This window comes from Excalfactoria chinensis, chromosome 1, assembly GCF_039878825.1.
Source record: "Excalfactoria chinensis isolate bCotChi1 chromosome 1, bCotChi1.hap2, whole genome shotgun sequence".
In the NCBI taxonomy this organism is placed as follows: domain Eukaryota; kingdom Metazoa; phylum Chordata; class Aves; order Galliformes; family Phasianidae; genus Excalfactoria; species Excalfactoria chinensis.
Window position 1 is genome coordinate 163,262,831 of NC_092825.1, and position 24,423 is coordinate 163,287,253.

At 36.7% G+C, this 24,423-nt stretch overlaps 1 protein-coding gene across 4 annotated transcripts in view; it reads right to left on the bottom strand.

The window, feature by feature from the left end:
* Positions 1-2,764: 2,764 nt before the first annotated feature.
* PDS5B (PDS5 cohesin associated factor B) overlaps positions 2,765-24,423 on the bottom strand; it is a 100,052-nt gene continuing 78,393 nt past the window's right edge. Inside the window, exons 25-35 of one of the 4 annotated variants that reach the window (XM_072361588.1) lie at positions 21,474-21,678; positions 17,239-17,353; positions 16,740-16,872; positions 15,331-15,450; positions 14,961-15,023; positions 12,599-12,744; positions 10,615-10,714; positions 7,175-7,617; positions 6,979-7,080; positions 4,488-4,629; positions 2,765-3,635 (exon numbers count right to left, since the gene is read on the bottom strand). In XM_072361588.1, the coding sequence (XP_072217689.1) occupies positions 3,600-3,635; positions 4,488-4,629; positions 6,979-7,080; positions 7,175-7,617; positions 10,615-10,714; positions 12,599-12,744; positions 14,961-15,023; positions 15,331-15,450; positions 16,740-16,872; positions 17,239-17,353; positions 21,474-21,678 (1,605 nt within the window). In that variant the 3' untranslated portion in view covers positions 2,765-3,599. Of the gene's footprint in view, positions 3,636-4,487; positions 4,630-6,978; positions 7,081-7,174; positions 7,618-10,608; positions 10,715-12,598; positions 12,745-14,960; positions 15,024-15,330; positions 15,451-16,739; positions 16,873-17,238; positions 17,354-21,473; positions 21,679-24,423 lie in introns of all 4 variants that reach the window. The other 3 variants (XM_072361587.1, XM_072361590.1, XM_072361589.1) reach the window with 3 other exon arrangements.

Genomic DNA, 24,423 nt, shown 5'->3' on the forward strand with positions numbered 1-24,423 from the left:
GACACGCTGGCTTGTAAGCATGAAATACATCCAACTGTTTTTCTTTTAAAATTTCTTTAGATAATACATACTGTACCTACCTTGATGAGGTAGAGATGTATCAGTCTCTACAAAACACATATATATACCATTAAACAGATAGGCTTCTTAAAAAATTCCATATATGAACTCTGATTCGTATACCTGGGGTACCCGTGTTCAAAGATACATGTATGCTTCCCTTACCATCACGTGTCCTGTATACAGAAGCATTTGAACATTCAAACACATACATGTACTTATTTCTGCACAGGATAAAATAACCCCACAAACACAGGGATTTAAACTCACAGGATGCAAGGGGTATCGTATGCAATCATAAAAGTTGACTTTGATGATGCGACAAAACCTACGCGTGAGAAATATAACAGCAATACAAATGCGCTCACACCTGTATGTGAAATGGGTTTTCTTGAGAACATCAAATGACAAATGCTATGTCAGAAAGAAGTATTATTTAATCTTCAAGTCTAAATTTCCGCACGTTAGTCACAAATTGAACATATGCATATTCAGTGGAAGTGTCTTTAATATGAATGCTTTTTTGTAAATTCTGCTTTTGTTCACATAGATTGAAATGTCAAAACAGCAAACATGAAAATATTTGAAAAAGGGTTCAATTTTGCCAGAAAATAAAGTCAGTTGGCAGAGTCAAGTATAATTCATGTATGAATCTAGAGTATCGTAGGTGGAAGAGGTGTATTTACACTACAGCTTTCAAGCAATTCCATATATTTCCTTCCTATTAGTGAATTAGCTAGTGCTAAATATTCACAATCTGAGGTGATAAAAAGTAAAAAAAAAAATAATCCCATGCTTCTGAATTCATAGCAAATTCTTCTTAAACACGAGTATCAAGATTACAGTCACCGTTTGCTTTTTACATATGAACTACAGATCACTGCAAGTTTCCTGTTGCACTGCAGCATGAAAAGGAAACGTAACACAGACAGGCGTAATTTGCTGCAAAGTACAGCAAGACACTCCAGCAATCTCAGAAACATCTCATACTGGAACTTGTTATAGTGAGTTCAACTTGATCTTTTAATGTAATACAGTACATTTTATAAACTTAACATAATCATTGTAGGAGAGCATGCTAACTGAATGTTAGCAATTTATCTTTTATATATAATTATACTCTACTGTAGCTACTGTACGCAGATCTCAAAATGTTAGTACATAAAATATTCATTTTCTTTATGAGATGAGAATGAACTTAAAAGAGGCTTGAATATAAGAATGAAATATTTGCTGTGCCTATTTCTCAAGAAATAATGAATTACACATTATAACCCAAGAAATCAACATTTAAATTGCAAAACTAAAGTTAAATTTACATTAAGCGTTATGATCGGTAATGTGCATCAATATTTGATGAAGTTTAACCTAACCATGTTTATGCACATAAAGCCTCAAGAGTCTGCAGCAGTTCCAACATCAATTTTTCATATTTTTGTATAAAATGGACTCAAAGATACATCTTCCATAAATGTTTTCAGTGCAATTCTGTCAAAGAGGAAAATATAAAGCTAGCTTTCAATCATTTTATACCGTAAAGGAAAAAAAAAAACCCACAACAAAACAACTTGCATTTGCACTGCTGAATCCTAAGTAAGCCAGTTCAGTTGTGCCAACCACTTTGAAGTCAACTCAAGCCAAACCTAACTGCCTTCTTAGGCAGCATTTCCCTCATCCCAATAGGTATAAATGCTGAAAAGCTGAATACTGGGGCAGGGGGAGAGGAAAATTAAGCAGAGGCAGAACGATCTAGTTTGATCTGTTTGAAAACACCTTTTTCCATCAGTAACAAAAAGTACGTAATGAAAAAAGTCTAAAAGTTTCTTTACTAGTGGACATTCTAAGTTCACAAATGGGTAAATCCACGTTTCAGTATTATTATTCATCCCACAAATGTGTACAGGTCACCTTGCGACTATAATGTATTTCTTGATGGATAATATGAAAATGCTCCATTATTCAATGGGATAAATTTTCTTAAGTTAGAAATTGATTTTTTCCACATGTTGCCAACCGTCAGGAACCAGAGAGAGAACAGCACATGAAATTATAATACGTGCTTGGCAAAGCAGAGTATAATAACCCACACGTTTTGGTTTTCAAAGACACAGTTTGGAAACTGTAAAACTGCACACAAGATACTGACTTAAGAATTTTGTTTCAGTTTCTTTTTTTCTCCCCGGCTTATACCTAGAAATACAAATACAACTTCTCTATTGTAGCATAAAATCAAAACGGAGCTTCATTCAAATCTTGAATACCTTGACTGCGATCACCAACAGCCTGACTGCAGTCACTCAACAAAAACGCAGCTCTTCATACCAAAAAAATTTGGCTCACAAACGAAAAGAAGGAAGTACAATAAACTCTCAATAGAAGGCTCTCTCGTGAGGCAACCTACCATCTACTACTGCTAGATACGAGTTTCCAAAAAAACATTACATCCCATTTTCAGCACATTTTTCATAAACATGCAACTTCACTATAAAATACAAAACACTTGGCTCTCAAGAACAGCTTTATAAAGACACACTGCATCAATAAAATTTTCTTTGAGATTAACTTTACATTGTAATAAGAACTGTATTTTCACTAATGTTTATATATCGGATTTCATATTATAATGTAGTAATAATTTGCTCTTTGTGAACATCATGTTCAGAAGGAAATATCTATACACATTAACATACTAGACTATTAAAAACTCAGTTACAGAATTTTATTGATACAGTAGATTAATAAAAACTGATAGGGGAAGATAAAAGGGGTGGGGTTTCAGTACATTATTTAATAACACACTTTTAAAATTATAATATTTTAAATCTTTTTTGAATTTTTCAATGCCACTAGAAGTCCAGAAAAGTCTGGCATCAATACTGAGGTGTAAAACGAGTCAAACGACTTCTTTCACAATTTGCATCTCTTGTGTCAATTCTACCCAACATTGTTCAACTGTAAAAGAAAGTAATTTAGCACCTCTGATGGTAGGTAGGTGCCTACAGGTAAACACTAGGTCGGATTCACAAAGCAAACAAACATCATTGCATTTCTTCTTCTCAACAAATAGTGGCAAAAGAAAGTAGCACTATTTGTTCAACTGATCTTTTTCACAGTTAAATGTCAACAAGAGTACAAATACGAACACTGACAGATATTGCTTGAGATCATTTTTAAATCAATAGATCCAATAAACAGTGGGGCACTGTCAGTTTAAAGCTGCAGATAAAAGCTATACAAGCACTTTAGAAGTCAGAAACATTAAAAAAACTATTTACAGTTTTCTTCTTTAGTTCATATGTCTACAAAGCCAGCGCACATTACACTTCACAAAGATCCACAGTTAATGATATCAACGTGTGTGTGGCTAAAGCTTGTGACCTAGGGACTGCAAATGCAGGGGCAGTAAGAGTAAAATAGGTTTCGTCTGTTTCGTTTTTAGCAACCCCATTTGTGCACTAACAGCTTTGTTCAGTCTCAAGCTTTATATTAAAAGCATTCTTCAAAGCTTTCACCTGGAAGGCTGACAACTACAGGTTCACTCATCGCCTTTCCCTTTTGGAAGTTCTGCGACGCACCTGTTTGGGGAAAAAGTGTTTTAAGTATTTGTAGAGAGATAATAAGTTCAGAAAAAATTGAGAATAAATACAGTTCATAATGGAAACACATTTAGAAAATGCTTTCTCTCACAATACTACGTAAGTAACTGCCTGCAGTGTCATTCATTACTCCTTTTATCACAGGTGCAAGCCTTGATCAATAAGTAAAATCATGTTACCGACCCTGAATTCTTCAAACATTAAAAAAAAAAAATAAGCTAGTTACATTACTCACTATTATAATCTAGTTGACAAGAAAAGGTATGAGTTACCTGGAAATCCCCATGAAGCTCTACGCAGATCAGACAGATAACAAAAGCTACGCAGAACAGTAAACTAACTTACAATTCTTGACCAAAACTGACATTTTCTATCTGAGAAGTGCAGATGCTCTACGACACAACATTGCAGTGCTGCTACACAACACTGACGTTTGACCATCACCACCTCATCCATGTTAAAGGAAGTTTGGGTTATGGGAACAGAAGTCCATCTCCAAACACATCAATACAAATCCAAGTTGAAGGAGGGAAGATTTAGGTTGGATGTTAGGGGGAAGTTCTTTACTAGGAGAGTGATTAGGCCCTGGAACAGGCTGCCCAGGGAGGTTATGGATGCCCCGTCCTTGGAGGTGTTCAAGGCCAGGCTGGATGGGGCCCTGGGGAACCTGATCTAGTAAAGGTGTATGTTTGGTGGCCCTGCTAGGCAGGGGGGTTGGAACTACATGATCCTTGAGGTCCCTTCCAACCCGGGTCATTCTATGATTCTATGAATACAAAGACAATGGCTAAGACTCAAAAAAAAGCACCCAAAACAGAAGGCATTTCTTACATTGATTGTGGAAACTTCCTCTTCTTCCATTACTTCTTCCTGGGGAACATCATCACTGACAGGTGAGCTACTCTGAAATACATCCATCTCTTCACTGGATTCATTCTCCTTGCTGGCTGCTTGTTTAGAACGTCCCGCACGGCTAAAATCAGAAGAAAAAGAAAGATCAGTTTCATGCTATACGGGTCTGCAGATGCATCAGCTATGCAAGAGAACTGACATTCCTCTTTATAAGAACAGCAGCATTAGAATTTCAATCTATGTAATATTTCTACCTTGTGTGCTTTTCTAGTTCATCTGTACAAAGAACAGTAGACGTATTAATAGGAATCTGAACAACTGGAAGCCAATTTCTTTCAGAATAAAATTCCAGGAATACATTGGTGAACATTTTTTTTCATCTATGGACAGTACGGGTATTGCTCTTAAGTACCAGACACAGGGCAAGGAAGGCGGATACAACAGTAACCAGGAAATGGTTTTAAGTTGAAGCAGGGAAGATTCAGGTTGGATGTCAGGGTAAAGTTCTTTACTGTGAGAGTGGTGAGGTGCTGGCACAGGCTGCCCAGAGAGGCTGTGGATGTTCCGTCCCTGAAGGTGTTCAAGGCCAGGATGGATGAGGCCCTGGGCAGCCTGGTCTAGTATTAAATGTGGCGATTGGTAGCCCTGCCTGTGGCAGGGGTGTTGGAGCGTTGTGATCCTTGAGGTCCCTTCCAACCTGGGCCTTCTCTAATTTATACACCACAGAATTTGAATAACAGCATGTATATTATTTTACAGACCTAGAAGAACCGACACACTGCTATGTATGAAGATAACACTGCAGAGGACCTAAAGCTTCCAAACTAGCACATACTAGGAGCTAGGGGTAATCAGCAATATCACCCTAATCAGGATAATCAAGATAAGTCAACAATATCTTAAACTGTTTGTTATTAGAGCTGAACCACAAGCAGAAAAGAAAACAAAAAAAACAAAAAAGAAAAACCCACCCAAAAAAACATAACCATATGCTGAAAATGAGAACTGGGCCCCCTCATGCTCTCCCTACCTTAAAAACAAGAAAATGAAGGCTGGATACGCATCTAAAACTAAAGGCTGCGCCCACATTACAGTTTGGTTTGTGTAGTTCACATAGTTTGGAATTAAATCACTGATTCATCTCTCTTGCTACTCTTTGGTTTGGTTTGTGAAGTTGTCTTGATGCACCCAAACTAGGTGACTAGGTGACCCAAACTAGGGTGAAATTAAACTAGAAACTCCCCTCCAGACAGCCAATACACTTCAGTCCTCATTGTGGTGATACAGGTCCAAAACAACTGTCCTCCAACAACTTCAAACCATACTGAAGGGAATTTTCAGTCACAAGAACCACAGTTCAGAATAAAACTACCAAATTACACATAATTAAAGCACAGTGGGAGTTTCAGAACCAACCAACCAACATGGCAACCTCTGAAATATCAATAGCTTAATCAAGGCCTTCTAGGACTGACAGAAATAACACGATTAAAAAGGAAGCAGAAGAGTTATTCACAGGCTGGCTTCTCACACATGGATGAAAAGAGGCAGGAAAACAATACTGGAGAAGTTGGGATACTGTGAGTGCAAAATGCCAGAACAAGAGATTAGGTGTGAAATTGAAATTTCAATGGAGGATACAAAGTTGCTCAGGCAAAGATTTCAGGTATAGAAAAAAGAGACTGATGAGGACAGGCAAATCTGGATCCTGACAGAGGAGGATCGACAGAAGCCCAGATTGTAGAAAAACAATACTGGCAACAGAATAATAACAAAGGCCAGAATGAAGATGTGTGTAAGGTAAGTTGCAAATCTGTTCCATGTCCCAGTTTTTATTTTCCTGTCCACTTGTACAGCTCTGCTTCATCTATATTGCACGTCCATTTAAAGAAAAGGCAGAGATACCAGTAGTTTTAACAGCAAGCACAAGATAATGAAACTAGTCACAGAGTTTATTCTGTAGCTCAGCACAACTTAGAATTTTCAAGAACTGTTCTCTGTAGACCATAACACATTTTGTTATACATTACCTTACAATAAAGAGGCCACAAATTAGAAAGTCGATGAAAATTAATTTAAGAAGAATCAGAATGTATTTATTCTTCACAGTATCATTTAACAGTAGTAACAATTTGATTCTTCCTCCCTATCTAAAACAAACAGCAATGTTTTTTGTTCCTTGCAGTCTTTTTAAAGCCCTGTCCTCAAGGTCCTCTCATGTGTTGTACTGACCTTTCTCCTAGAAGAGCAATGCTACACATACACTACCTGAGCACATTAAATTTACTCGTGGGCCATTTGCTCTAGGAGAAGCAGCTGGGGAAAACCTTTTAGAAATAACAACAGGGATTTATTTTCATAACTGAAAGTTAAAGAACTCTGAAATATGTTCAGCAATGATTGCTTGGGGGCACAGAGGAATATGTTTAATTTCTACTAAACACAAATTCAGAAAATATTCACCACTTACACTTTTTTTTGCTGTGATGGTGGTGTTTTTGATGACCTTCCTCGTCTGTTCTGTGGCGTAGACTGTGCTGATTCAACTGTACTAGATTCAGATGGCTCTGCTCTGTTTTGAGGAAGACCCAAATTGCAAAGTATCAAATTATAACTGATGTCGAACAATAAAGAAGAAGATGCAGCTGACAAGAAGACAGACTTACCTCTGCTGTGCTCTTTTCGCCGACCTGTTTTGCCTGCCTTTCGGCTTTTGTTCAATGTTTTCAGTTTGCCTTTCTTCTTCCTCTTCCTCCTCCTCTACTCCTGCTGCTGACGTTTGTTTTTTTTTGCTCCTTTTCGATGACTTTGCTGCCGGTTCCTCCTTTGGTGTTCCCCCATTATTTGGCTTGGGAGGGCGTCCTCTTCTCCCTTTCTTTGGCGGACTGTTCTGTTCATCCTCACTTTCTATTACATCTTCTTTTAGCCTTTTTTCCTCTTGCCATTGTGTGTCATCAGACTCTGAAACAACTGCAGGTCTCTTCCTTCCCCGTTGACTGCCTCTTAACTTCTGCTCTTGTCCCAGTTTATTTAGGTCATCTATGCTTAGCTTCTCTTCTGAGTCTGTGATAGCTGGTTTCTTCCTTCCTCTAGGCTTCTCAAGCTCTGACTGAAAAGGTAACATTAAATCTCAGATTAAAAAACCGCATTACTGTATTAAACTGCTACATGCACAAAAACTAAAGAACTCTAACCCAATGAGACGAAGAGTCTTCAAGTTACATGAAATTCTACCAAAAGTCTCCAAAATAGCAATTTATAAACCTTTGCATAAGTTTAAATAAATATATACACACACAGTAATTGCCACAAAGAAAGATTATTTTAAACATAAACAATTACATCACAGAAGGGTATAAGGTCTTCCTCATTTGTTTCCTCGTCTGTGGCAAACACAATTGGTTTAAACATTCATGATTATATTCTCCTATTGACAAAACTGCAAAGATAGGAGGGAAATGGTCAATTTGAGGCTTGAACTCTGCTGTAAGTTGCAGGTGCTTATGCCTGGTTTCCATGCTGGCAATGGCAAAGCACCAGATACAGGAGATGGCAAGCAACTTGGATTCATATTCAGAGAAGAAAGCACAAGGATTAGCAGTAGCTGCCAAAGGACTGCTGCCACAGCTGTACTGAGACTCAACATTTGCTCTGCTCAGCAAAATAAAATATTAATAGAAAGGCAGAACCCGTTCTGAATCATAAGCTTTCATAACAAAAACTATTCCTTGACCCCTGCAGCTCTAGCTCTACAAAGTTTGTGGGTCTTCTGTGTAGAAACAGTTCAGTGTGCAGCTAACAGGTTCGGAAGGTTGGACTCATCAGCCCCACCCCTGAAAAGAAGAGGTCTAAATCTACCCACGTTATTCACAAGAACCATGACCGTTACTATTTAAACCACAAAATGGTACAGATGTCCAAATATTTACTGTATTTCACAGTTTCAAACCAGTGTTTACTTTTAAATTATTGTAATTTAGCACATGTAAACACTCACTTATTGGCATTTGCTCCATTGGAACTTAATCTATGTCAATGATTATGCCACTTAAAACCAAACTATATGTTATTTCCTCTCACATCACCCTTGTGCCATAAAATAGAAGAGAGCACTCAAACATGGCTCTGTCCACCCTAGCCTTACCCTGGTAAAGAACAATAGAAAGAACAGTCACAAGAGAGATGAAGAAAAGCAGTAACAGAAATTGAAGGACAAGGAATTACACTAGAAGAAAATAAGTATGTTTGAACAATGATGACATCTTAAGCCAGAACATGATTTTAGTGATAAAACTTGATCTTATTATTGGCTGTTCTACTTGCTATTGCAGTGACTGTGGACATCTGTCAGACTGCAGATGCTCTCACCAGGTAAGTACAATTTTAACTGAGTCTCGGAGTAAAGTTCCTGCCTCGGGTGTGAAAGAGTCCCACAGCTTTAGAACTCGTATGCTGTTCTAAGCTGTAATCTGGACTAGTATCCCGAATAGCAACATCTTTAAAATATGGACTTTCTGGTTCCCAGTTAAAATTCTGCTTCTTGTTTCAGTCTGCTCCCTAGCTCCAAAGACACAAAAAATGAATTCTCAATCTATTACCTTAAGCAGTTTTATTATATATTCAAAATGAGATATAAATGCCCTTAGGAGTACTTGAAATATTGAACTCTATTGATTTTTCTCAGTTATCAATTCAACCTACAGCCTCTCAACCACCGCATGTCAGACCCTTCAGATTTAGCTGATGCAACATACCAAAACAAGCTGTCTAAAAAAGTTGTTTAATTTCTTTCTTCAACTATTATCTTGCTTTCCCTTACCTGAATTAAGCTGCTAAAGTATTTTTGTAATTGAAATAGATGATTGCTATTCACAGAAACATGCAGGTCCATCAGTAAGAACTGGTAAGGAGAGAGCCTACTGGCCTCAAAGGTACTGATTAATGGTCATTCACTAAAATCTCTTTCAAAGAAACATACGCGCAATGTCTTCTGAATTATGTTGACACTGTAAATCAGCATGGCAATAACACCATTTTGCTACTCATTGAAATGTAACGCTCTCTCAGAACAGTTTGGCAATGTGCTTGTTGAGAACTAAGACTATTTTGAATCCGGTGAGACTGCATTGGTCTATAACTATCAGCTGACTCCGCCCTAAAGCCTAAGGCAGATCACAGCATGCACAGACATTTAAAATCATGCTACAGCTTCTGCTCGTGGTACCTATCATTCAGAACCCTGCCTTCACTGCTGTACAAATTACATGCAAGAAAACAGAATCCATAGCGCTAATCGGAGAACTCCTACTTGAATTTCAAAACCCAATATCAAATCAGAACGCCCTCTTTCTATTCAGGAAAGGCTGAGACCAGGCAGTTGCTATTCCCTATTGCTTTTGAAAAACAGCACAGTTATCTGGAAAACATGCCTGTGCATCAGTAATGATACAACACCAAAAAAGGTAAGAATTGTAATACATCAGCGCCATAATTGATGTATTACCATTTTGCTAGCTACAAGCAAATAAACCATTGACAAAAAGAAATTTTACAACCTCAAAAGGCAATCTGACATCTCAGGTTAATGTGCTCCCCCAGAATTCCTGTATAGTTGAATATCCTGAAGTTAGTCCAATTAATTCTTACAAAGTCATATTTTCACTCACCATCAGGTACATTAAAAAACAACAACTACACTATACTGGGAAACAAGCTCAAGCAAGATTTCAAGTACTTCATCAATGAGTTCCAAACATCAGACTAATGGCCTAGTGAACTAATAGTCACCAACCTAGCTCTAGCACAGTCTGCTCTTTCAAACCCCGCAGATCTTAACAGGCACTCTTGAAAGCTTACTCAAGTTATCAGTATGACACAAAGGTAATGTCATCAGCCAAACTGAACATTTCTTTTCATTCCACTTTTCATCCCTAAGCACATCCTCCAACAGTTGAAAACCTCAGTTTCATGTTTTTTTAACATGAATATTTTTCTAATATTTTCTGATATTTTTCTAATAATAAGTATCAGCAAATTCATTGTTATTTTAAGGTCTTGGTAACTGAAAATGAAACATCTGTAATGCAACCAAAAGGCTCACCCTTACAAGATCAGAGTCGTCCCTTTTGTCAGTTTTCTTCCCTGGTAATGGTGAACTCAGTGTGAAGTCTTCATTTTCACTGTGGTCCATTTCAGAACTATCAAGCCTGGAATCAATAAACATTTGTTCTCCTCATTATTACAATATAGCAGGTAATCATTTAATATATATATATTAAGAACAACCTTCAGAAGAAATCTGTTCCTAAACCACGAACTATCTGGCAGAAAGAAGCTTTCACTCAGGCTATTGTGTGATACCACAAACAAGAACATCTAAGTCTCAGGTCAAGGGGTCAATCACAAGCTAATATGATCAACTCAGTTAAAAAAAACACAACTGATCTTTTTGAATCAGAAGAGCCTTACTGAGATACAAGAGATCTGTGTATGTTTATATTTGCATACCCTTTACATATCGAAGATCCCCACAGACCAACTAAAGCGCTTTCCTATGGTGAGGTTTGTGCTGTAGAACAGATTTGAATTTCTGAGACAGTTCATCCTCAGCTTTCTTTAACTATTTACAGCAGCATATACATAAAAGCAATTCCACTTTTAGTTCAGTTTCTACATATGTAAACGTGGGCAATGATTTGTAAAACACCAAGACCCACAAGTAGAAGGTTATACACAAAAGCCAAACTACAAGAGGAATTCCTTTTTGTCTGCACTGAAACTCAAAAAAGCAACTTTAATTTTATTTTATGAAGTAACAGTGCAAAGTTTTAACAGTAAATAAATATTCTACGCATTAAAAAGACAAGCAGCATTTAGATACACCAACTCCCTGTAACGGGCCCTGCCTGGACTGAGAAAGGCATTCTTCTACAAGTAGAAAATCTGCAGTAACTTCTGACAGTTTTTATACATCACCTTAATGGATGCAAGCCTGCGTGAATATATTCAGGCATAATGAATGGGAAATACGATGCATAATGAATCATTACTATCGCTTCTAGTGGACTTTTCTTCTTTGGGATCACTATTCGAAATGCTAATTGATTTTACTTAAGTGAGCTGGGGAAACCACAAAGATGACAGAACAGGTTAAGCTGCAGGTGCAGCATTTTTACTATTTAAAAATAGACTGGATGCAGTCTCAGATTCACTTCACTGGATTTGAAGAAGATGGATTCTAACCTGTCTTTAATCAATAATATATTTCTGAGTATGAACTTGTATGACTTACTTCTTACAAGTCCGTGTAATTGCCATGGAGTGGTGAAGTATTTGTTGTGTAGCACTGCCCCACTTTTCAAATTAATAGTATATATTAAATATTCACAGAAGAATCAACTGAGAAGTTCTAGCTCAAAACACAACTTTCTCTCAGCCTTGTATGAAGGTGAGAAGACTAACAGTGGGGACCATGTAATCTCTAAATTCCTCAGTGAAACAAATTAACAATGTGACCTTCGGTTAAATAAAAGATACCAAGACTGTAACCTAGAAAATCAAAATAAAACAACATATGTATTTCACAGACAGTTAGCTAACTAGACAACAAATTCTCTCATATTTCAGTATGTCCTTCCCGTATCACATAATCTAAATCCCAGAAACATTTATCTACTAAATCCAGCACAAATTCATAGAGGAGGAAGTTATGCTACATCAACAAACTTGCCTAACAGTTCTCTCTTTCTGTGAGATGTAAACACATTACAGCAGGTTACAGACTTCCCAGGATCTACACATATATGTATGAAAACCTCTTTCCCTTCCTCATACTGGTAGATGTGATTTGATTCTCTTTTAGGTGACTGTTCTTGAATATCTCCTTTCTTCATTTCTGTCTTTTTTTTTAAGAGAAAATCTATTCATGTTGTTGGAAAGCTCGATTTGTGGTTCCCATTATGCAACATGCCATTATAACTTCACTTCAAAATGATATAATTCTGTTTCTCACTTAAAAAGTATTATAGAAATATTCAAAGTTTCCATTACAAATATTTGAAATATCAAAAGCTCCTTTGTTGTCTACCAACCTCCCTTTGATCCTTCCTGGAGAGCTTGGATTTGAACTGCTGCTGGCATTGCTTACAGTTTCCATTCGTGAAGATTTGGATTGAGACTGCTTGCCTGCTGACGAAAGAGGCTTGTTAACCGCTCCAAGAACATTGGCTGCTTTGGGCTGAAACCAAAAATATATTTCCTTTATTTTAAACTAAGCATTTTGATAATATTAACATGTACTATACTTAAAATATTCACACATTTCACTTCCTGCAATCAGAATTTTGATTACAACACAAGACAATAAACATTAAAATACTGAAGTTATGATATGAGAAGGGAGCTGATAAGAGTTGCAATCAAGTAGACAGCTGCCACCAAAACCACTATTATTTTCTCACACTTTTAACTCTGTCCTCTTCTTACTGGCTTACCTCGCAGTAAGCCACTTCAGCACTTCTTCTATAAGTTTGCTTCCTGCTAATGTAACTGCCGGAAGCACCTCACCATTTGGATAGATAAGCATCTCAACTGGCAAAGCAGAACTAGCGGTAGGACAGCACTTTCAGCAAATATGCCAATAAAGCGGCTTAGCTGTAATGGCAAACCACACTAGCTTCAACTGGGAATGAATGAGGGCCTCAAAAGCAAATATTCCAGTGAAGACTCCAATGATTCATACACAGATTTGGAAATTGTGAGGCTTTTAATAGGAGCCAAAATTTCCAGACAATGGTGAACTTCAGGTTACTTAAGTAGATTACCTTTCAGATATGCCAAATACCTCTAGCTCATAATAACTTCTGAGAAAGCTGAAAGCGTTCAGTTACTGCTAAAGAGAATAGACCTTTATGCCAAGCACCTGCCTACAAAAATGGTGAACAATTAAAGACCATTCCCCAGGCTTCACAATGTCTAGGATGATCTGTTCTCTATTTCTGTATTAGATTCTATCTGGTGACAGCATAAAGAAAAAACCACACAGCTTAACATCATAGCAGCCTTGAGCATTCCTTTTTCAGAGATTTATATGTGAACACAGAAAAAGCTCAAAAGGACAGATGTTGAAACTCAAACTCGATTAACTCCTGAGGGACTTACAACTATCAGAACCTGCACTAACAGTTCCATCCTCAACACTGAGACCACAACAAAGATGCTACTGCCCTCAAATACTGTCTCCTGCTTAGATCCACCTAACAAAAATCTACAATTTAGTATTCCATCCCCAAAAGGCAATACTCTAGACCAATTCTCATATCGTGTTTTCCTAATGAAGAAGCAATTGAATATTTTTAGTGCTCAAAAATTTGGTGTCTGCTTTTTACAAAGTTCCAGAACTATAAAATAAAAAAGGAGCTAGAGTACTTGGCTCTAGATTGTTAAATATAAAACCCCACTTAGAAAAAGAATTTCAAATTAGGCTACTTGCGATACATAGAGCTACTGGAAAATCCAACAAAGGATCACCAAGATGATGAAGATTCGAGAGCATTTCTCAGTTGAGACAAGGTTGAGAGAACAGTGGCTTTGGGATCAGATGACCTTTAGAGGTCCTTCCAACCTCAACCACCCTGATTTTACATGGTAGCAAAACCATGTTACTTGTCTTTTAATGTTGTCGTGGCAAACTTATTATCAATAAGCTTGGGACAGAAGTTAAGAATTCTCTGTTAAACACTAGACGACAGAACTTAAATTTGACTATCACAGAATCACAGAATTTTTCAGGTTGGAAAAGACCTAGAAGATCATCTAGTCCAACCATTACCAATACTTCCCAGCTAAACCATATTCCTCAACACAACATCCAAACGTTTCTTGAACACTCCCATGGTTGGTGACTCTACCACCTCCCTGGTCAGTGCATTCCAATGCCTGACTACCCTTTCTGAGAAGAAATACTTCCTAATGTCCAGCCTGAACCTCCCCTGTCGCATGAGGACTATCTGAAATCAGAAGACAAAACTTCCTTTTTAGAGCTCTTGTATCTCCAGTAAAAAGTGATTTCTAACTCATGGAATTCAAATATTCAAACACTTAATACAGCGCGTATATATTCACATCAGTAAACATTGGCATTCATCTTTGAGAATGAAGATACCACGCTATGTATTTTTTCTTAACTTGCATTCTACCTCTACTAGAAAGCAGTTGGCTCACAGCTAATGCTTCATTTGCAAAGCTAAGGCTAATGGAGATGCTGCACTTTTACTTCCTTAGCAAAGTAGCAGATAAATGATTCCCTGTAATTAGGAACAAGATACATTAATCCAGATGAAAACCATAATATGTCCTTTCCTTTACTAAATATTGAATTATTATTAAGTTGTTGTTGTTATTCATTTAAAGTAGACAGATGATTTTTTTTAATAATAAACAAATAAAACAAACCTTTCCAGGAGTGAAAAATGACTTCATTTCTGGAGGAAGATAATTTTTGGTGTTACTAAAATTCTATAAAGAAGGAATAAAAAAAAATAAGTAATCAATGAACAAGATATAAACATTTTGGAAGTAGTACTAGAAGAGATTTTCATTACATCATTTATACTTCTGAAATGTTAAACCTGAACTATAACATCTCCTAAAAGAATTATAAAGGCAGAAAAGTGCATGTTCACAAATACCTACAAAAACATGAACACATATCTTCAACTAATGATAACACAGAGAATTCTACGAGATCTACAGAACTCTTGCATTACAACTACTGAAGATTTAAATAGACTTATCTCAAGAAAAATTAAACTCCAAGGTCTACCTTGTCAGGTTGAGTAAAATATCGTGCTGGAAGTACAGGATCTTTAGGGGATTCCAAACTGTATGTTGTACTCTTTGACATAATGATATTCATTGCTACATCACAGACTGTGTAGAGTTTCTGTAAGTAGTAAATTAAAAAAAAGTAAAAATGAAAAAGCAGAAGGTCATATCAAAGTCTGATGAAAATATTCTTTTGAGCAGAGGATTATAAAAGGTCCGAGTTGAAAAGAATATTTAACAGCAGTATCCATATTAAACAGTGTATCATCAAGATCTAAAACACAGAGCAGAAAAGCACTGTACACCCAGCAGTTCAAGAAAGCTAGCTTCCATGATCTTTCTATACTGTAAGATTAACATAGATTATGGTTTCAAAGACAAAGTTAAACCAAATGCCTTTGGGAAAAGTAAAGAAGTGACATATTTACATACATAGATTACTCCAAAAGTAATGCCTCCTAATTATTTCCATGGAAACTATAACAGATACAATGAGCACAGTAATACTGTTTGATAAAACAAATTCTCAGCTTCAAAATGCTGCTTTTTAAGCACAGTAACTTCCGTTACTGTATTTTGGCCAGCAATGAACAAGAGCCTGCATGCCATGCTCATAAAAATCTGCATGGTCACCTGGAATGTGGCTTGTCTTTCATGGTGCCATCACCATTGCTGAAACACAACACCCACCACCTCCCTGTGCTCACATCCATTCATTAGCCTCCATAAATGTGCAGCAACTGTGAATGAATGTCAGTGGGAGCCAATTTTTCTGCACTGAGGAATTCAGTGACACACCTTTGCTTCATATGTACTTCCATATCCAATGCCTTTTTGTCAGACTGTCCCTCTGCTGCCATCTGTCACACGGCAACAACATTTAACGGCATATTGGTAGGAAAGCTCAGCCTCTACTGCCATACCACCAACATCCATCCGCCTCTGCCATCATGGGCCAACACCATAAAATAGGAGGCATTACTTTTAGTGCGGTCCATATATTCTGTGATGCAAAAACCTCAGCAAGATGAGTTTGATCCATTCACTACGTAATACAAACTAGAGACATCTCATGAATCATGAATGTATTCTTCTTACTCTATCTCACTATGGGACAATTCAAAAGAGTAAAACTTCTAGCTTACATACATCTAAAAGTAGCATTTAATAATGTTACCAAGATTGAAACAGAACGATGCCAAACTACTACGTTCTACTGAGACACAGGCCATCTGTCACAATATCTGACATCTAAACTGCAATAACACAATCACTATGAAAAACAACACACATCTTCTATACAGCTGTCTTAAAACACATCTTTAAGCTGGTGTGTAAACAAAAGTAACTCATTTCCAGAGCCATGTCAAAATTAAACACATTTTCCAATCAAGAAGTGTCACCTACTTCATTCATTTTTGCATCATCTGGTCCTTGAGCATCTTTAGTCTGCTTAATGTTTTCTACCATTTTTCTGATGAATGCATGACTGTTGTTCTCATTTTTAGCCATCAATATTTCCAGTATGAACCACAAACACCTAAGGAGAAAAGCAGTACTTCTCATGAACAAAAACACGAATAAAAACAACGCTGTCAAATAGACTCACTCAGAAAGTGGTGTACTCAAGGTTTACTAGTATTACAAATCTAAATAGTCTTAACTCCAGGAAACCAATTCATTAGAAAGAAGAAATAAAGGTCAGGATAAGCAGAAGGTGCAGGTTCTTCTGTAAGATGCCCAAGATCACTAAAGAAGCACATGTGCCATTTTCCCACAGCGTTTCACAGTAATAAATGCCATTGTTACATGTACCAGACAATGTATCAGCGCACCTCATTAAATTAAATTTTTACTTAGAATAAAATTAGACTATTATAAATAACAGTATTAAAGATAGACCTACTCTTTAATGTCCTTTAGCTGTTCGATGTCCTGGACTTTAACATAATCTGGGTCATGAGCTAGAAGATGTATTGTATAAGGAACAACGTACTCTGGTAGAAGCGACAACAGTTTCTCTGAAAAGCAAAACAAAGATACATTAAAATACTGCATCTCAAGAAATACATTCTCCTAGAATATTTTCTACTGCAAAGAAAAGAGCAAAATTTAAAGTCAGCATACACTAATATAAAGCATAAGTACATGTCATGCGCATCTATCGTTTCCTCATGATGTTTTTGTTAATATTCATCTAATTGTTGATGCATTAATGTTCAAAATCTCAATTTTTGTATCTTTGAAACATGTTTCAGGGCTGGATATTTCCTAGCTATCCTGAAAATCAGGGAAATGAGAGTTTGCGGTCTAATTGCCACAGTGTTCTCCAAACCCACAGCCTACCTCATCTACTAGAGAAGGGTTAGGAGGTAAGCTGAAGGTATCACCACAAAGGGGTGGACCCGGTTTCCCCTTAAGCAGAGCACCTCAACTGAACTATGACATTCACAGCATTCAAAACTTCTTGTACCATCCTGTATGACTTGCAGCCAATGCTAAGGAAGGAGTACAGAAGTCCTTCACATCACAATAGTCAGATGGATCAACTTTTCTCAGGGGGTAAAAGAATAAGGACTACTACCAAAGACTCTCTGACATCACAGTCACAAAGTACACCTTCCATAAAGTAAAGAATTCCTGAGCCAACATTACACAGAAAGTTTCAGCATTTCAAAAGCTTGATAAACAGAATGAAAAAGGGTAATGATTACAGAATGACATACAGAACAACACAGCCTTCTCCAACCTAATATGACTGAACAACTGAAGGATATACAGCACATTTAAGTTATTAAAGCTATGTACAGTGCAACAGGCAGGATGACAGGCAAGGTATACTAGTATTATGTGTATTACTACAGTAAAATCATCTCAACACTTGTGGCCCATGCAAATACATAGTATAAACATGTCTACGAATAAATGTTTGAATGAACATATGAAGGAAGAGGGGAAATTCCTGGTTCCACTTTCGGAAATATCTGATCACATTTTTGAGCAAGTAGAAGGTCGTGAAAGACATGAACATATCTGGAAAATCTTCCTTCAGGAAGCTTTAACTATCCTAAATTAGGTTGTGAATAAGAAGTCTAGACTTACATATAAACATTATATACTATATAATTGCATATAATCCTATTTGAAAGCTATTTAAAAACATGTTAAAAAAACTTGCTTTTTTTCTTTAAACTCCTAATATGCATATGCATGAAATATGTTTGAAAAACAGTGTGCATACCAAACAAAATACACCATTACTGCAGACAAAATAAACAATTGCTATGCAAAAGCCTAATCTTACTCTATGCCGACCATTACAAATGGGATAGATTAAGGGAGATGCTGTAAAGGCTTCATAGAATATTTTGGATTCAGTCACAATGGCCACAGGAGACAGTGCTGCCAAGTTCCATGGATGCACCTTTCCATAGCTGTTGCAACTGATCCACTTAAAAAATAGAGTAATTACACCACACAACGTAAGTCATATTGAGGTTTGAAAAAAAAAAAATACAAAGACATCTATTTATTTATATTTTAAGGCATATTTAAGTAACTAATCCAGTGTACTTTGCAAAGCAGATTATAATGTGTTCCTAGTGACATTCAAATATTAACTTCAAGCACTGTCCTGCACTTCAGTCATCAGCTAAATAAGAAAAATAAAGAGGTGACAAGGAAGAAAAAACAACTACGATTTCAGAACACTAACAAAACTGGCTTGCCATAGATATGCCCTAGGCAACACAAAGTTGATTTTGAACTTAAATAGAAGGCCCAGTAACACAGTTTTAGTAACTTCTTGACTTGTACACCTGGTAATGTAACTACAGCAATAGTATCAACTAAGTCTGCAAAACAAACTGAAACAGATTCATTTAAAAAAGAAAAAGGATGTATTGAAACATATTAACCCTTATCATTACAAAAATGGCATTAACACAATCTTATTTCACCTCTAAAGAGAAGAGAAAGACTACCTGAAAGGTAGGATGGCTTCATGGACATAAACTACAAGCACTTGAAACAAGAATGTGCCCCAGATCCACATCCACGAGAAGTTAAGAAACGTGTTTTGTTTTGTTTTTTTACATCAAGATTTACTGTCATGAGTTTTCTACTTGCTGACTTGCAAGTACACGTCCAAAAGTGGAAAGCAAAGATTCCTAAGCAATACAAGTCTCTACAGAGATAGAACTGGTAATATGTAGATGCACAGTAAAATGAGCATCTTCTTAAGCAGTGCTACTGTGAACACCATTGAGAGAACACAGAGACCTCAGCGCAACTACCAGCCTTTCAGCATGAAGCAAAGTGGCAATTTTCTGCCTGATACCAGTTCTTTGTACATTTCATCTAGGCTTTTTAACAAAAGCTGAAATACCATCCCAAACTTCCCAATTCCCTCATCACCTTTTATCAGGTTTTCAAGAGAAAGTGTATCACAAAATCACCAGGCTTGTAGATCCACAAAACTAACCGTGTTCCGAAAGAAGCAGATTCTCATCATTAGCTTTTTGTGGATGCTTTTCAAAGTACGTACTAGGATCATTACCAGTAAGAGTTACCACATGGCCAGTAAGAAATGTGAGACATACACATCTCAGCAGTATGATCTTATCAGAAGTAGACCTCATCTATAGGACACTGCAGTAATAATTCCATATGAAATATACTGCTCAAGACTTTTCATTTGTTAAAGTCTCAGACTGGTAAATCTGAGTATCACAGCATCAGCACTGTGACCACCCCCAAAAGTCTTCCATGCTACAGCTAATTAGAAGTTCTGCTTTACAGTGTATGTCCATTGCGTGGAATCACTCAAGGAAAAATGTGTCAGGCACACCTTGAGGTCCTACTGAATTCAAGACATCTCACACACCAACGCTTCACTTCATAGAATCACAGAATCACTCAGGTTGGAAAAGACCTTAAAGATGATCAAGTCCAACCACTGTTTCCAATGACTTTTCCATAGTAACTTTGCAGTATCTATCTTAGTACAACTAGGAGATCAGCAGCTATGTTTCATTATATGAGATTTATTATACTTTCCTCCTCCATAACTGAAATAATTTTTCAGTTTTCAAGAGGAATAATCTGAGGATGACTAAAAGGCTTTTGCCGAATGGAGTTTTCTTTTTCTACCTGTTATTGAGTAGAGAGAAAAAGTACTGGCTTCCTCCCCAAGTTTAATTAACAGCACACAAAAGGGTTTCTTTGCAGACTTATTCTCTGATCTAAGCCTAATGGGACTGAAGCACACAGACTGACACTGCTAATAAAATCTGTGATTCATAAATGCAGAATGAAATCCGTTATCTGACAGCATCCATGAGAACAGATTCACAAAACAGGTGTACCCCAAGACAAAAAAAAATCCACATCATTTCACAAATGTCAGAACCAAGAACAACCAGAAATCCTCCAAAGAAATAGAACTCTCAGAGACACTTCCTCAAAATGTCATGAGCTCTTCAGAAAGGTCGATGTTATCATACATCTGTAGACCAGCATAGCCAAACACACACATACAACACGGTCATCTGCATAGTCAAAAGGGACAAGGAATGATTTTAAGAGAAAAACAGCTAATGTTAGTCCATAATAACTTAAAAAACATTCATATGATCAGACTGATGTTACTGTGAAGAAAAGAATTAGATGAACTCATCCCGAAGTGCCTACAAATACAGCCTTTTGTCAGGATAAGCCAAGATAAGCTACTTGGTACAGCAGGTCAAAGAAGATAATTTAGTACAGCATTTAAAAAGTCACTAAAGTTGCCTATTATTAATGACTTCAGTGAAATTAATTATTGCTGTATCAATTAAAACATAATTAACCATCACATTCAAACAGCACACATACACCTTTGAAAAGCCACTTCACTTCTAATATACTTAGGCATAAGCATTAACAAAACTCTTAATGAAACTGAAAGATCTCACTCATTCCTGTTAAAGTGCAAAAGAAAATCTGGACTCTGTTTTTGGTTTGCAGTAGAGACCTGTGAGTAAAACTTAAAAAGTTACAGCCGTTCTGTGCACTGAAACAGAAAATAATATTTTCACAGTGTATTAGCATTAACCTTTGAATTTTAGCACTTGTACCAAAAAGCGACATGTATTCTCTTACCACTAACTGCTGCGTGTTGCTTCAGATACTCCCTTCTGACATTTATGTTCTTCACAAGGCACTGTCTAGCATGAGCTCTTCTCTCTTTCACTGGATCTTTTGCACACAGTGCACAAATAGCCATATACTCTAGTGGCAGCCGTAGTCTAGAAAGCCCTTTGTGAAGTTTCTGAGCAAATATTTGCCTCACTTGGTAACATTCATCCTATTAAAAACAAAACAAAAAAAGCAAACAGTGAGACTTTCTATAATTAATATCAAGTGTGAAATAAAACACAGAAGACTGGGCAAATGTCAAAATCACGTTGAGATCCTGCTACCACAGAAATGTAGGAACTGTAGAAATGCTTGGTTTTGGTTGTGTGTTTTTTTAATACCAATTCAAAACAATTAAACTGAATTAATCAGTTGAAGTTTCCCTGAAGGCAAGGAAGAAAGTTAAGTCTCAGACTGTGGAAAAAGATACCACACTCAGGATCCAAGGCCTGACTTGGCACCGAAATTGCTTATAACGGGACCACTCGGTTTGTGTGGCCAAAGGCAAAGGTCTGCAATGAAATACTGTTTCATCATAAGTAACCACTATTGATTTTATTATTACAATTTCACAAATCTTCATCAAGCCATTAGCATTGGAAATAGAGTAATACTTAACAGAACTAAAGGTCACATGCTTAAGAGATTGCCAAACATTTCCATCATGATGTAGAAACCTATGAACCATGACTGACCACAGAAGAGAATAATTTGTGACCAACAGTTGTCAATGAACACAAAGTAAAATAATAACAAGGGGAGCAAGTGTACTCTTATGATTTATTAGACAATGCATTCCCAGAGGAGATATTAACTTCAAAATTCTCTTTATGTAAACAACCTACAAACATCAGGACACCATTCAAGGCCAAGAAATGTTAACAGATGCAGGTGTGGAAAATGCACAGGAAAAAGTATTGTAACATTATTTATCCCAGCAACAAATGATCTAGAGGAAAAAGATTTTTTTATCTCTAAATATGAAGAAAAAAAATAGAAATAAATACCTATTAGGTTAAAGGACAGCTTTGAAATCAGAATACATTTAAAGAGTTTCCAGATATCAGCCAACAGGAAGAACAGAAACAAAATGTGGTCAGTGGTAACACCCCATCTGTTGCATTTGCAAATGAGGTAAAAAAAAGTATATTAAAATTTTTAAAAGGCCTCCAAATGGCAGAGTTGACTGATGAAGCTGCAGCAACCCAAGCTGCAGGCTCCATATGTACGATGGACCCAAGGTCTACCTGTACATGGCCTGTCTTCACAGTAAATCGACCCCTAAGCAGAAGGCTGGAGCCCTTTTCTCCCATTCATTAATATTATTCACATCCAAAGTCTTTAGAAACCTTAGAACAGACTTATGCATAGCTGGTATGACAAAGAAGTAAATCCTTAGATTAGCCTTAATGTAAGGTATAGTTCTTTGTTACTGATGCCATTGTGAGGCAAAATTTGGGATGATTATTATTCCTTTATCACCTAATATCCAGAATAGCCATAAATCCAGCTCAGTGCCCTAGATCACTGAGAGGAAGAGGGACCAAACTCACCCAAGCTCTAACTTCCTTTTTTTCCTGGCATACCACTACAAATCATATATAAGCTGTGGAAAACTGCTTGTACCCCTCCCTAAGAAATGACCCTGATAAGTGAAAACTGACAGACTTGCTTAAACAATTAAAACGCCCTCAAACTGAGATTATAAAAGAACTTCAGCAAGTTTGTTTGCTGGTTTGTTCTTTCTTTTTGTTGTTGTTGTTGTCAATGGTTCCTTTTGCTTTTGATATTTTTAGTGTGCCTTAACAAAAAATATTTATTCTTTATACAACTAAAACTGTATTTTCAACAGCTTATCTTAACATCTTAAATCTGATCTGAAAAACTGTTGAATACTGAAGTAGTCAGTGCTACTTTCTACTCTCTTTCAACATGAAGCTTTGCTGACATGCCAGTTTGTTCTGCAAAACAAAAAATTAGGCTGCTGGTGAGGTTACAGGGTTGGGAAATACGTATATTACTTATTTTAAAAGGACTAAAACTATGTGCACTTAATCATCATAAAGTTCCTGTTCCACCACTGCAACATTAAAGCAACGGGCAACAGCATTTAATTACACATTCTACACTCAAATAATTCCACATTAGAAAATATGGCATTCTCTCAGGAAAAAAAAAATAAAAAGAAAAAGAAAAAGAAAATAAAATCCATTAAATATCAAGCACAGAAATACAGCAGAACGCAACCATAATCAACCTTAAAAATTAAGATTTTCCTTTTGTTTTATCTGCTTCCTGATGTGGCCACTTAAAGAAAATTTGCTGTAAATTAAGTTATAGAATACCAGAGTTGGCCTCAATGTCACCCGAGTGCCCTAAGCTGTGGTTAGACTTGCTAGCGATGAAAAGGACTATACATTGGTCTAACAGCTTATGTGTCTACTGACAGTAGATTACACAAACTTAGCATAATCTTATGTGTGCATATATATCTGCAAATATTAGAAAAACTCATATCCAGACTGTATTATTTCCCACATAGATAATCGAGAAGTGTAGATCCTCTGCACCTGAGGATCTGAACTCCTTTCAGCCTGAAAGGAAGATGAAAACTGTAGAGAAACTCAAGAAGATCTAGAAAAGTTATTTATAAGTATTCATAATCCATTAGGTCCCTCATGGATCAGTAAACATAGAATTTCCGTCCTGAAAGAGCTTACAATCTAAATTTTGGTAAACAAATACAAAGGTCATTCAATTAATGTAAAATTTACAAAGCTTTAAAAACAGGAACAGAGAGAAATTCCATCTCTTCACTTATAAATTTGAAAGATAATTCTCTTCTGCTACTTCAGTCTCAAAGGCAGAAACTGGGGATGACTCCCTATCTCTCATGTGAAATTGCTCCCTCCTG